The 12,810-nt window shown below is 51.9% G+C and overlaps 1 protein-coding gene across 1 annotated transcript in view; it reads right to left on the bottom strand.

Moving 5' to 3' along the window:
- LOC140391311 (uncharacterized) overlaps positions 1 to 12,810 on the bottom strand; it is a 108,265-nt gene that overhangs the window by 68,408 nt on the left and 27,047 nt on the right. Inside the window, exons 7-9 of the mRNA XM_072475904.1 lie at positions 9,807 to 9,925; positions 3,688 to 3,844; positions 3,487 to 3,581 (exon numbers count right to left, since the gene is read on the bottom strand). Of these exons, the coding sequence (XP_072332005.1) occupies positions 3,487 to 3,581; positions 3,688 to 3,844; positions 9,807 to 9,925 (371 nt within the window). The remainder of the gene's footprint in view (positions 1 to 3,486; positions 3,582 to 3,687; positions 3,845 to 9,806; positions 9,926 to 12,810) is intronic.

Raw genomic sequence — 12,810 nt, 5'->3', positions numbered from 1 at the left:
GCCGTGATTTCGGTTTATTTTTCAATGCCTGCCGATTTTCCTGTCAAAGGCTTTTTCCAGAGAGATTGAGGGAAGGATTACTTCGGTCATATGCGGAGGGAAGGTAGCCAGAGTTAGAAAGGTGCTGCTACAGAGGGAAAAGCAGGCAGGGGGTTTGGGTCTTCCGAACCTGATGTATTACTACTGGGCGGAGAATGTGGAGAAGGTGCGGAGCTGGGTCAGAGGGCTTGATTCCCAGTGGGTCAGAATGGAGGAGAGTTTGTGCAGGGCGGTCGGGATTGAAAGCACTAGCAACAGCCCCGCTCCTGATAACCCCAGAGAAATACTCACGGAGTCTGGTAACAATAACTTCATTGAGAACTTGAAGGCAGTTTTGCCAACACTTCGGGTTGGGTTTAGGGTCAAGGGAAATGCCGATTCGGGGGAACAACAGATTTGAGCCAGGGAGGTGGGATGGGAATTTTCGGAAATGGGAGGAGAAGGGGATTAAGACACTAAAAGATTTGTTTCTTAGGGGTCGGTTTGCAGGATTGAAGGAGCTGGAAGTGAAGTATGGGCTGGAGCAGGGGAAAATGTTGAGATACATGCAGGTTCGAGGTTTTGCCAGAAAGGAGATACAGAGCTTCCCGGTGGAGCCGGCCTCCACATTGTTGGAGGAGATGCTGACGACAGGGGGACAGGAGAAGGGGGTAGTGTCGGCGGTTTACGGAGATATTTTGGAAGAGATGGCACCACTGGAAGGGATCAAAGCAAAGTGGGAGGAAGAGTTAGGAGAGGATATGGAGGAGGGGTTCTGGTGTGAGGTGCTCCGGAGAGTGAATGCCTCCACCTCGTGCGCGAGGTTGGGGCTGATACAGCTGAAGATGGTATACAGAGCACACCTCACGAGGGCGAGGATGAGACGATTCTTTGAAGGAGTAGAAGATGTGTGTGAACGTTGCGGTGGGGCCCCCACTAATCACGTTCATATGTTTTGGTCCTGTCCAAAGCTAGAGGATTACTGGAAGGAGGTTTTTAGGGTAACCTCTAAAATGGTGCACGTGAAACTGGACCCGGGCCCCCAGGAGGCCATATTCGGGGTGTCGGACCAGCCAGGGTTGGAAACGGGTGTGGAGGCAGATGTTGTAGCCTTCGCCTCGTTGATCGCCCGAAGACGAATCCTGATGGAATGGAGAGCAGCCTCTCCATCCGGTGCCCTGGCGTGGTGGGGAGACCTGTTGGAATTCTTGACTCTTGAGAAGGTTAAGTTTGAACTGAGGGAAAGGATGGGAGGGGTTCTACAATAATGGGCATTATTCATTATGCATTTTCAAGAACTAGATAACATCGAACATTAGTTGGGGCGTGTGGGTGGGAAGGTTGGGGGGAGGGGGGCTGTGTGTGTTAATGCCGACTCTGGGTGATCGCTAATTCCTTTTTGTCATTTGTTCGTGTGAACATGCAGGCTAATGTTTGGGGTTTGGTGGGAGGATGGGATTGTTGTTATTGATTTGGGGATCTTCCTTTCTGTCAGGTATGACTCCAACCAGCGGCGAGGTTTTTGCCCTGATTCCCATTGACTCCAGTTTAGCTGGGGCTCCTTGATGCCATACTCGGTCAAATGCTGCCTTAATGTCAAGGGCCGTCACTTTCACTTCACCTCTGGTGTTTAGCTCATTTGTCCACGTATGAACGAAAGCTGTAATGAGAGCAGGAGCTGAGTGACCTTGGCGGAACACAAACTGAGTGTAAGTGAGCAGGTTGTTGCTGAGTAAGAGCCACTTGATAGCTCTGTTGATGACTCCATTCACCAATTTGCTGATGATTGAGAGCAGACTGATGGGGGGATTCCACCCCTGATGAGCCCACGGTGGCCTGGCCCACGACCGGGGCCCACCGATCTGCGGGTGGGCCTTTGCCGTGCGGGCACTCCTTCCTTCTGCGCCGGCCTCTGTAGGGCTCCGCCATGGCCGGCGCGGAGAAGACACCGCCCTGCGCATGCACTAGAATACACCGGCCAGTCTGTGCATGCGCAGAACCACACCGGCGGTTGTGTGCATGCGCTAACTCGTGCCAGACCTTCGGCGCCGGTTGACATAGAGCCAACCCCTCCGGTGCCTGCCTAGCCCCCGGAGGTGCAGAGGAATCCGCAACTTCCAGTCGGCCCGACGCTGGAGTGGTTCGCGCCATTTTTTACACCGGTGTCGAGCCATTTCGCTCCTTATTTCCGCAAGGTTCTGTGGTTCCTCTCCACCCCCTCTTGCCTTCCTACCCATCCACCCCTTTGTATTCCAGCACTCCTGTTTTTACCCCCAACTTCGGGCCTCTGCCCTCACCCCCCGTATTCTCTGCCCCGACTTGTCATTCGCCGTGCTGTTCAGGAGGGGGAAATTCCAGCTTAGAAGTTGTTAATGTTGGCAGGGGAATCTTAACCGTGGCGAGGCAGCGTCAGAGTAGGGGGCCTAACATGAGGAGAAATCTCTTCACTCAAAAGGTTCTGAATCTTTGGCATACTCCGCCACAGAAGGTTGTGGATGCTCCATTCTTGAATATATGAAAGTGTGAGATAGACAAATCTTTGGTCTCGGAGAGAATTGATGGATATGGGGAGCAAGGAGGAGAGTAAAGTTGAGGCAGATGATTAGCCGTGGTTGGACTAAGCTCAAGGGGCCATTTGGTCAAATCCGACTCCTATTTCTAATGATCTTATACCCGGTGAAACATAATTCCGCTAAAATATGAATGTATTTTTCTTGACATCTATTGGTGTTAAATTAACAGTCAGAGTTTTCTAAAGATTCTTGGGATAATTTTAACCTGTTGGAAAACAAATGAGACAAACAGCAAACCGCTCTCGATTTTACCTTTTCTAAAATCGATGGGATGTAAAACCGGTGTTGAAACCGTTCCTATCAGTCACCCAATTTTCTGATGAGATTAAAATGCTCCCCTTGTGCTCCAGTATTTTGTATTATTGAGGATACCCTTTGTTCCTTTCTATCTCTCTGAAGTGTAAAACAAAAATCTGAATACTGCACTTTGAATTGTGACAGACGGGAAGTCAAGCTAATTGCTCAGATTTCATATTATGGACTGGTATCAAATGTTCCTCTGTGTTCTAAAAATGTTAATCCTTGTTGAGAAAATTATGCTCACGTAAAGTGACTTGATGGAGCCAATTTACTGACATTCAGCCGTTGGAATGGAGTCTCGTTTTATTAAAATATAGACTGGAAAAATGGCTGTTGGATCCCGTGATTTGTGACATTCCTGATTTTCCAATGGTAAATCTTTAATATACCCTCTCTGCCAGATTCTGTATTCCATGTTCCTACAGAAATGTTTTATGCCACAAACAGGTCATATATTCTTAACATAAAGAGATCCATTAGTTAAGAGCTTCTGCATTAAAAAACCTGTTTCATTCTCACTGGTACATTTTATTATGTCAATTATACTGTGGTTATTAAACTGTAAGTTACTGTTCTCCACCAAGTGGCCACTTACCTCGATACCGAAAAGCTGCATCCACTTTGGATATTCCTCCAAAGGTGCTGCTTATTAAAAATGGGCCACGAATATCCTTGCTCCGCATAGAATAGCTGTTAAGAAAGCACATGGTACAGTGTGTCACAATCTCCAGAAAAAGCACACAACAAAAGCCTCAGAAAATGGGTGAAATGTTAAAAGAAATATGAAACCACATACGTCCAAAATTGATTGCCCACAAAAAAGAGTATCCTCCTTCTTCGAATTCGCATTGCAGCATCTATTTTAGTGACACTGCTTGGAAATTTAAAATCAGAGATAGGCTTTGGGAATCCCTGTTGCAGAACATTCCGTTTGAAAAACCAGTATTGAGACCCTGAAAGGTGAAGAACAGTTTATTTTTAAAAAAGTGACAAACTGATTGGCCAAACCATTTTTATACCACAACAATGCTGACAATGCCAGATACTATTGTCATACTTCTATACTCCAACTGATTTGCATTCAGTGCTGGCACACATAGGTGATCATTGTGCTCATAATATTGAGAACAACCCATTTAATGACTAACTATCAGGCAAAACATCCTCTAACAACCTGAAAATCATGACTTCAAGGCCAATCACGATAATGTTGCAAGTTCCAAGGAATTAACTCCGGATGATAGTGCTTCCATCAATATCGGAGTGGTGCAACCACTGACCCACAGTACATATCAGTGGCGTTAAACATTTTACATTTAAGATCCCAGATGCCCATTTCCCTTCCCGCATTGTAATTAACTGTTGCTTCCAGCAAGTTACAATGCAGATTATATTCAAACCGAACAGTGAAGGTAAAAGTTTAACTAAAAGTGGTCACAATTCAACCAAAAAGATTTCTCAACCAAAATATTTAACAGCATCGTTTGGGCCAGTTTGTCGGAGTGTTTCTTGACGGCTTTTTGGGTGAGATCCATGATGCGCAATCAATTGCACAAAGACACAGATTGGGTACAACTGTGGCTTTATTACAGTCAGATGCATGGCCTCCTGCTGCAGCTGGCGAAATGGCAGGGCACTGGAGGTCATGCATATTTATACAGATCTTAGTGGGCGGAGCCAGTCGGCAAGGGCTACAGGTGATCCTGTAGTGCAGGTCCTACCTTACATCCCCTATTTCAGTGGTTCACCATATTCACCGGGGGTGATGTGAAACTATATACAAATAGTGCAATTATATACAGTGCTAAGAAAAAAAAAAAGAAAAGTCTATGTTGACAGCCCGGATCCGTCAAAGGTTCAGCCGGTCCGGTGCTTTGGTGCTTCGTTGGGAGCGGCGTAACGGTGGAGATGAAGTCGGTGCTGGCGGTGGTGGAGGTGGTGGCGGTGCTAATGCTGGCCAATCATCGGGGAACTCCGGGAGCGTGCCGAGATCCTCTTCGTCCTCTTGTGCGTAAAGGGGGGGGGGGTCTGGTGGGGTCAGTGTTGGCGGCGCGGTGGGGGGGGGGGGGGGGTGCATGGGTGGGGGAGTGTGTTGGGGTGGAACCTGACGGTGCCAGGTCCCTGAGTGACACAGTATCTTGGCGGCCGTCGAGGAACTCCACGTAGGCATATTGAGGGTTTGTCCACCAAGGGATCCGCCTTGTGGAGTCGGACCTGCCTACGGAGCAGGACTGGTCCTGGTGCTGCGAGCCAAGTTGGGAGCGGCACCCCGGATGTGGACTTCCTGGGGAAGGTAAAAACACGTTCATGGGGTGTGTTATTAGTGGCGGTGCACAATAGTGACCAGATGGAGTGTAGAGCGTCAGGGAGGACCTCCTGCCAGCGAGAGGCTGGGAGGTTCCTGGACTGTAGGGCCAGCTGTATGGCCCTCCAAACCGTCCCATTCTCCCATTCTACTTGCCCGTTTCCCAGGGGTTGTAGCTGGTCGTCCTGCTGGAGGCTATACCCCTGCTGAGCAGGAACTGACGCAGCTCATTGCTCATGAATGAGGATCCCCTGTCACTGTGGATGTAAGCGGGGAAACCGAACAGAGCGAAGATGGTGTTGAGGGCCTTGATGACGGTGGCAGACGTCATATCGGGGCTTGGGATGGCGAAGGGGAATCTGGAGTACTCATCGACCACACTGAGAATGTACGTGTACGGTCGGTGGAGGGGAGGGGCCCTTTGAAATCCACGCTGAGGTGTTCAAAGGGGCGGGAAGCCTTCACCAGGCGTGCACGGTCTGGCCGGTAGAAGTGCAGCTTGCACTCCGCACAGACCTGGCAGTCCCTGGTGACTTCCTCGACGGAGTAGGGCAGATTGCGAGCTTTGACCAGATGGTACAATCGAGTGACCCCCAGGTGACAAAAGCTGTCGTGTAGGGCCCGGAGTTCGTCCACTTGTGCGCTGGCACATGTATCCTCGGGAGAGGGCGTCTTGGGGCTCGTTTAGTTTACCGGGGCGATACAAAATCTTGTAATTATAGGTGGAGAGCTCGATTCTCCACCGCAAGATGTTATTATTTTTGATCTTGCCCCGCTGTGTGTTATTGAACATGAAGGCTACCGACTGTTGGTCAGTGAGGAGAGTGAATCTCTTACCGGCCAGGTAATGCCTCCAATGCCGCACAGCTTCAACAATAGCTTGGGCCTCCTTTTCGACGGATGAGTGTCAAATTTCAGAGGCAAGAAGGGTGCGGGAAAAGAATGCCATGGGTCTGCCTGCCTGGTTTAGAGTGGTGGCAAGGGTGACGTGTGAAGCGTCGCTTTCTACTTGAAAAAGCAGTGACTCGTCCACTGCGCACATCCCGGCCTTGGTGATGTCTGCTGTGATGCTGGCGAAAGCATGTTGTGCCTCGGCCGCGAGAGGGAATTGGGTGGACTGAATGAGTGGGCGGGCCTTGTCCGCATAGTTTGGGATCCACTGGGCGTAGTAGGAAAAGAACCCCAGGCAGCGTTTGCGGGCCTTGGGGCAGTGGGGGAGGGGGAGCTCCATGAGGGGGGGCATGTGGTCGGGGTCGGGCCCGAGAAGTCCGTTTTGGACTATATAGCCGAGAATGGCTAACCGGGTCGTGCTGAACACACACTTCTCTTTGTTATAGGTCAGGTTGAGATGAGTGGCATTGCGGAGGAATTTATCGAGGTTGGCATCGTGGTCCTGCTGGTCATGGCCGCAGATGGTGACATTATCTAAGTACGGAAAGGTGGCCCGCAAACCGTACTGTTCGACCATTCGGTCCATTTCCCTTTGGAAGACCGAGACCCCGTTTGTGACGCCGAAAGGGACCCTAAGGAAGTGGTAGAGGCGACCGTCCACCTCGAAGGCAGTGTATGGATGGTCTGACTTCCGGATGGGGAGCTGGTGGTAGGCGGATTTCAGGTCAATTGTTGAGAAGACCCGGTACTGCGCAATCTGATTGACCATATCAGATATATGTGGGAGGGGGTACGTGTCGAGCTGCGTGTACCGATTCATGGTCTGGCTGTAGTCCATGACCATCCTGTGTTTCTCCCCAGCTTTAACGACTACCGCTTGGGCTCTCCAGGGGCTGTTGCTGGCCTCGATAATACCCTCCTTAAGCAGCCGCTGGACTTCGGACCTGATGAAGGTCTTGCCCTGGATGCTGTACCGTCTGCTCCTGGTGGAAACAGGCTTGCAATCCGCAGTTAGATTGGCAAAAAGAGAGGGAGAATCGACCTTGAGGGTGGCGAGGCCGCAAATGGTAAGGGGGGGTAGGGGCCCGTCGAATTTGAGGGTGAGGCTCTGGAGATTGTACTGGAAGTCCAGGCCCAACAGGAGTGCAGCGCAGAGATTAGGAAGGACATAGAGGCGGAAGTTACTAAATTCTATGCCCTGGGCAGTGAGGGTGACTGTACAGAAGCCTCGGATCGGGACGGAGTGGGATCCGGAGGCTAGGGAGATCCTTTGATTGGCAGGGTGGACCGCGAGGGAGCAGCGCCTTACCGTATCTGGGTGTACAAAGCTTTCGGTGCTCCCGGAGTCCAGCAGGCACGAGGTCGCGTGACCATTGATTTTCACCGTCGTGGACGCGGTGGCCAGGATGTGCGGGCGAGATTGGTCCAGCGTCATCGAAGCGAGCTGCGGGTAGTTGTCGGATGCTTCGGGTGGCAAGCGTGTGCGGTTCCGATGTCGGGATGTCCGGAGACCCTGTGGGGGACAAGATGGCGGCGCCCATGGTGCGTACATTACGGGGTTGGCACAAGATGGTGGCGCCCATGGTGCACACATTGCGGGGTCGGGACAAGATGGCGGCGCCCATGGGGCGCACATGGCCGAAGGGGGACAAGATGGCGGCGCCCATGGGCCGCAAGTGGCCGAAGGAGGACAAAATGATGGCGCCCATTGATTACACATGGCCCCGGGAGGAGAAGATGGCAGCTCCCATTGTGCGTTTGCCGTGGGGGAGGGGGCGATAGCGGGCGCGATCTCAGCGACTGCGCGGGCCTGGCACACAGCCGCGAAGTGGCTCTTCTTACTGCAGGATTTACAAACGGCAGTGCGGGCAAGGCAGTGTTGGTGGGGGTGCTTCTGCTGACCGCAGAAGTAGCAGCGGGGACCCCCGGGGTGCGCGGAGCGGCGTGCGGCGCAGGTGTATTGGGAAGGCAGGGCCCCAGCTGAAGCGGTTGTCGGCGGGGTCCAGGAGGGGTAAGAAGGGGTAGAAGGGTGGGCAGCGCGGCGGGAGGGCTAGGACTGTACATTACAGGATGCGACCGTCATGGAGAGCGCCAAGGTTTTCGTCTCCGCCAGTTCGAGCGTGGCCCCTTCCAGTAATCGTTCTTGGATGTGGTCCGACGCAATCCCCGTCACGAAAGCATCGCGCATGAGAAGGTTTGCATGTTCAGTGACCGTAAAGGTCTGACAGTCACAGTCCCGGTTGAGTGGAATTAGGGCGCGCCAGATGTCTTCGATGGACTCACCAGGTAGTTGCGAGCGGGTGGCGAGTATATGCCTGGCGAAGAGAGTGTTCGCCTTTTGAGCATGGTGTTCTTTAAGGAGTGCCATTGCTTTCGCGTAATTTGAGGCGTCTTGGATCAATGGGAACACGCTGGAGTTCAGTCTGGAGTACAGGACGTTTATCTTCTGAGCCTCCGTTGGCGCGGGGTACGCAGCATTGATGTAGGCCTCAAAACATGCTAGCTAGTGAGTAAAGTCTTTTCTGGCATCGGGCGAGTGCGGATCCAACTGCAGGTGATCTGGTTTGATTCTGATATCCATTCTGTGGAAAAATCTGACTGCAATAAATTGATGCACAACCAATTGCACAAAGACACATATTGGGTACAACTGTGGCTTTATTGCAGTCAGATGCGTGGCCTCCTGCTGCAGCTGGCGAAATGGCAGGGCAATGGAGGTCATGCATATTTATACAGATCTTAGTGGGCGGAGCCAGCCGGCAGGGGCTACCAGCGAACCTGTAGTGCAGGTCCTACCTTACATCCCCTAATACAGTGGTTCACCACAATCCACACCGCTCTTCAACCACACTTAGACCGTGATCTTACCGAATTGCAACAGAGCCCTGTCTCGAGCACATTCAGTCGGCCACCCGCGAGACATCTCAGGAGTCGCGAATCTCGCGGGACGCCTCTCACGAGATTCATCGGCCTCGTTGCGTCACAAAGTTGGGTGAAATGTACCCAGTGTATACTGTATCAAGATTTGACCCATGATTTTGCTAGATTTAAAAAGAAAATCTACACAAAAATTCAAATCAGTCGTGGCTGGTGCATGATGAGCATTATGCATTCAATTTGTTTCATAACTTCTCGTGCACTTTCGTTTACTTTGGGTACTAGCGGGGCAGTTTTGGATTGATTAGCAGGCCAATCATTAACATGTTGATCTGCATCATGAATGCTCCATCCATCGCAAACAGGGACTGGAGTGGGTGTTAAACCCAAAGTTCCTGGCTTGAAAGGCCTTTGAGCCACAAGATGTCTTTATGCATCAGAGTAATAGAACCAGGTATGGTGCAGAAAGAGGCCAGTGAGACCATCATGTCTGTGGTGGCCAAAAAAGAGAAAAAAGAAATTAACTGCTCATTTTAATCCCATTTTCCTCATAGGTTACAGCACCTCAGATGCAGATCCAGGTACTTTTATATGAGTTGAGCGTTCGGTCTCAATCACCAACTTTAGCAGTGAATTCCAGATGCCCACTACCCTCTTGGCTGAAAAAGATTTTCCTCTTGTCTCCTCTAATCCTGCTACCAATCATATTAAATCGATGACCCCCAGAAATTGACCCCTTAGTCGGGGAAACAGCGTTTTATGCAGTTCCATCATTATACCCAATACATTATTACTAACACAATAATAAGTTTGGTACTAAAGACAAAAAGGAAATGAATAACCTGTGAAAAATATAATACTTCTCCTGCGATATTGAACAGCAGCATCAATGTTTGACATGATATTTTGCCAAATGTTTTGAACTGGGATTACTTGTGAAGTCATTAAACTCTTGACGAACCTACACAATAATGAAGAAAATCGCATCAATGGTTATCATGATTTAATGAGATAATCTTCTACATATGTTATAATGGCTGGAATTCTCAGCCACCAGTGCGTAATCAGGAATGACTTCAATCTGCTTTAATTTATCATTATATGGTACGAATTGCTGTGCTTGCTATGTGTAGCAATGTTGTAAGCATCATGTTTGGGTTTTCCACGATGCAGCCTTTTCTTTCAGTGCAATTCACTTGAAATTGACCAAACCAGCACAAAGAATCAAGAAATTATAAACGCAAATTTGACCCAATGATGCACTATCAATTACCAGAGTAATTAGAGTAGTGGAATAATCGAGGCTTTATTGAGCAAAGATGTTGTGCCTCCTGTAGCTGGAACCAGAATGGCTGCAGCACCGGCGAGCACACACATTTATACACCGCCTACTGGGCGGAGCCAGCAGGCAGGGATTTACCCATGTACCTCTAGTATATGTGTCTTACCGTAATACATATAATACCGCTAGTGGTGACTACCACATTCACCCCCTGTTAAAAAAAGAGTCCGGCGGGGTTGGTGGAAAAAAAACTTACAAGTTCAGTCTGTCGGGTGCCTTGACCCTCCTCTGCGATCGCCTCAGACTTGGTGGTGATGTGGGCGCTGACTTGGTCACCTGTGACTCTGGGAGCATGTTGGCCTCGTCTTTGTCATCCCTGAGTGGAACCAGTGGGAGGACGGATCCTCCTGGGGCGGGGGCTGCAGTGAGGTTCGCTGGTGGGAGGGTGAGTGGTGCAGGGGTGAATGAGGCAACCGGGGGGGGGGTGAATAGTCAGGGGCCGTGGATGGGGGTCCAGCGAGTGCCCCATCATATCAGGGCATGGGATGACGAAAGGGAACTGGGAGTACTCATCGACCACGTTCAGAAAGTACGTGTTGCGGTCGGTGGAGGGCAGGGGCCCTTTGAAGTCCATGCTGAGGAGCTCAAAGGGGCGGGGGTAGGGCAGGTTGCGGGCCTTGATGAAATGGAAAAACCGGGTGACCCCTGGGTGGCAGAGGTCATTATGGAGAGCCCTGAGTCAGTCTATTTGTGCGCTGGCACATGTACCGAGGGATAGGGCATCAGGGGACTCGTTGAGCTTCCCGAGGCGATACAAAATCTCGTAATCTCCGGAGGGAGACTGTGCCCTGGCGCCCGTGAGGGTGTGCCACGTAGGCGTACTGCGGGTTCGCGTGTAGGAGGTGGACCCTTTCGACCAAAGGGTCCGACTTATGGGTCCGCACATGCTTGCGAAGGAGGACGGGTCCAGGAACTGTCAGCCATGTTGGGAGCGAGACCCCGGAGGTGGACCTCCTGGGGAAGGCAAAGAGACGTTCATGGGGGTTTCGTTAGTCGCCGTGCAGAGGAGCAATCGGATGGAGTGGAGCGCGTCGGGAGGACCTCCTGCCAGCGGGAGACCGGGAGATTTTTAGACCATGGGCCAGCAGGATGACCTTCCAGACCGTCCCGTTCTCCATCTCCACCTGTCCATTTCCCCAGGGGTCGTAGCTGGTCGTCCTGCTCGAGGCGATGCCCTTGCTGAGCAGGAACTGTCGCAGCTCATAACTCATAAAGAAGGATCCCTGATCGCTGTGGATGTAGGTGGGGAAACCGAACAGAGTGAAGATGCTGTGGAGTGCTTTAATGACCGTGGCAGAAGTCATATCAGGGCATGGGATGACGAAAGGGAACCGGGAGTACTCATCGACCACGTTCAGAAAGTACGTGTTGCGGTCGGTGGAGGGCAGGGGCCCTTTGAAGTCCATGCTGAGGAGCTCAAAGGGGCGGGAGTAGGGCAGGTTGCGGGCCTTGATGAAATGGAAAAACCGGATGACCCCTGGGTGGCAGAGGTCATTATGGAGAGCCCTGAGTCAGTCTATTTGTGCGCTGGCACATGTACCGAGGGATAGGGCATCAGGGGACTCGTTGAGCTTCCCGAGGCGATACAAAATCTCGTAATTATAGGTGGAGAGCTCGATCCTCCACCTCAAGATCTTATCTTTTTGATCTTTCCCCGCTGTGTATTATTGAACATGAAGGCAACCGACCGTTGGTCAGTGAGGAGAGTGAATCTCCTGCCGGCCAGGTAATGCCTCCAATGCCGTACAGCTTCCACAATGGCTTGGGCCTCTTTTTTGACAGAGGAGTGCCGAATTTCAGAGGCATGAGGGTGCGGGAAAAGAAGGCCATGGGCCTGCCCGCCTGGTTGAGGGTGGTGGCCAGGGCTACGTCTGATGCATCGCCCTCAACCTGAAAGGGGAGGGACTCGTCAACCGCGTGCATCGTGGCCTTGGCGATGTCTGCCTTGATGTGGTTGAAGGCCTGGCAGGCCTCAGCCTTCAGGGGAAAAACTGTGGACTGAATGAGTGGGCGGGCCTTGTCCGCATAATTAGGGACCCACTGGTCATAGTAGGAGAAAAACCCCAGGCGTCGTTTCAGGGCCTTGGGGCAGTGGGGGGAGGGGGAGTTCCATGAGGGGGCGCATGCGGTCGGGGTCGGGCCCTAGTCCCTTCCTCAGCCTGTCCCCCTCCTCAGTCTGTCCACCCCTCAGCCTGTCCACCTCCTCAGTCTGTCCCCTCCTCAGCCTGTCCCCCTCCTCAGTCTGTCCACCTCCTCAGTCTGTCCCCCCCTCAGCCTGTCCGCCTCCTCAGTCTGTCCACCCCTCAGCCTGTCCACCTCCTCAGTCTGTTTCCTCCTCAGCCTGTCCCCCTCCTCAGCCTGTCCACCTCCTCAGTCTGTCGCCTCCTCAGCCTGTCCCCCTCCTCAGTCTGTCCCCTCCTCAGTCTGTCCCCCCTCAGCCTGTCCCCCTCCTCAGTCTGTCCCCGCTCAGCCTGTCCCCCTCCTCAGTCTGTCGTTCCCCCCCC

The sequence above is a fragment of the Scyliorhinus torazame genome, chromosome 15 (genome assembly GCF_047496885.1).
Source record: "Scyliorhinus torazame isolate Kashiwa2021f chromosome 15, sScyTor2.1, whole genome shotgun sequence".
NCBI lineage: Eukaryota > Metazoa > Chordata > Chondrichthyes > Carcharhiniformes > Scyliorhinidae > Scyliorhinus > Scyliorhinus torazame.
This window is presented reverse-complemented; position numbering and strand designations above follow the sequence as displayed.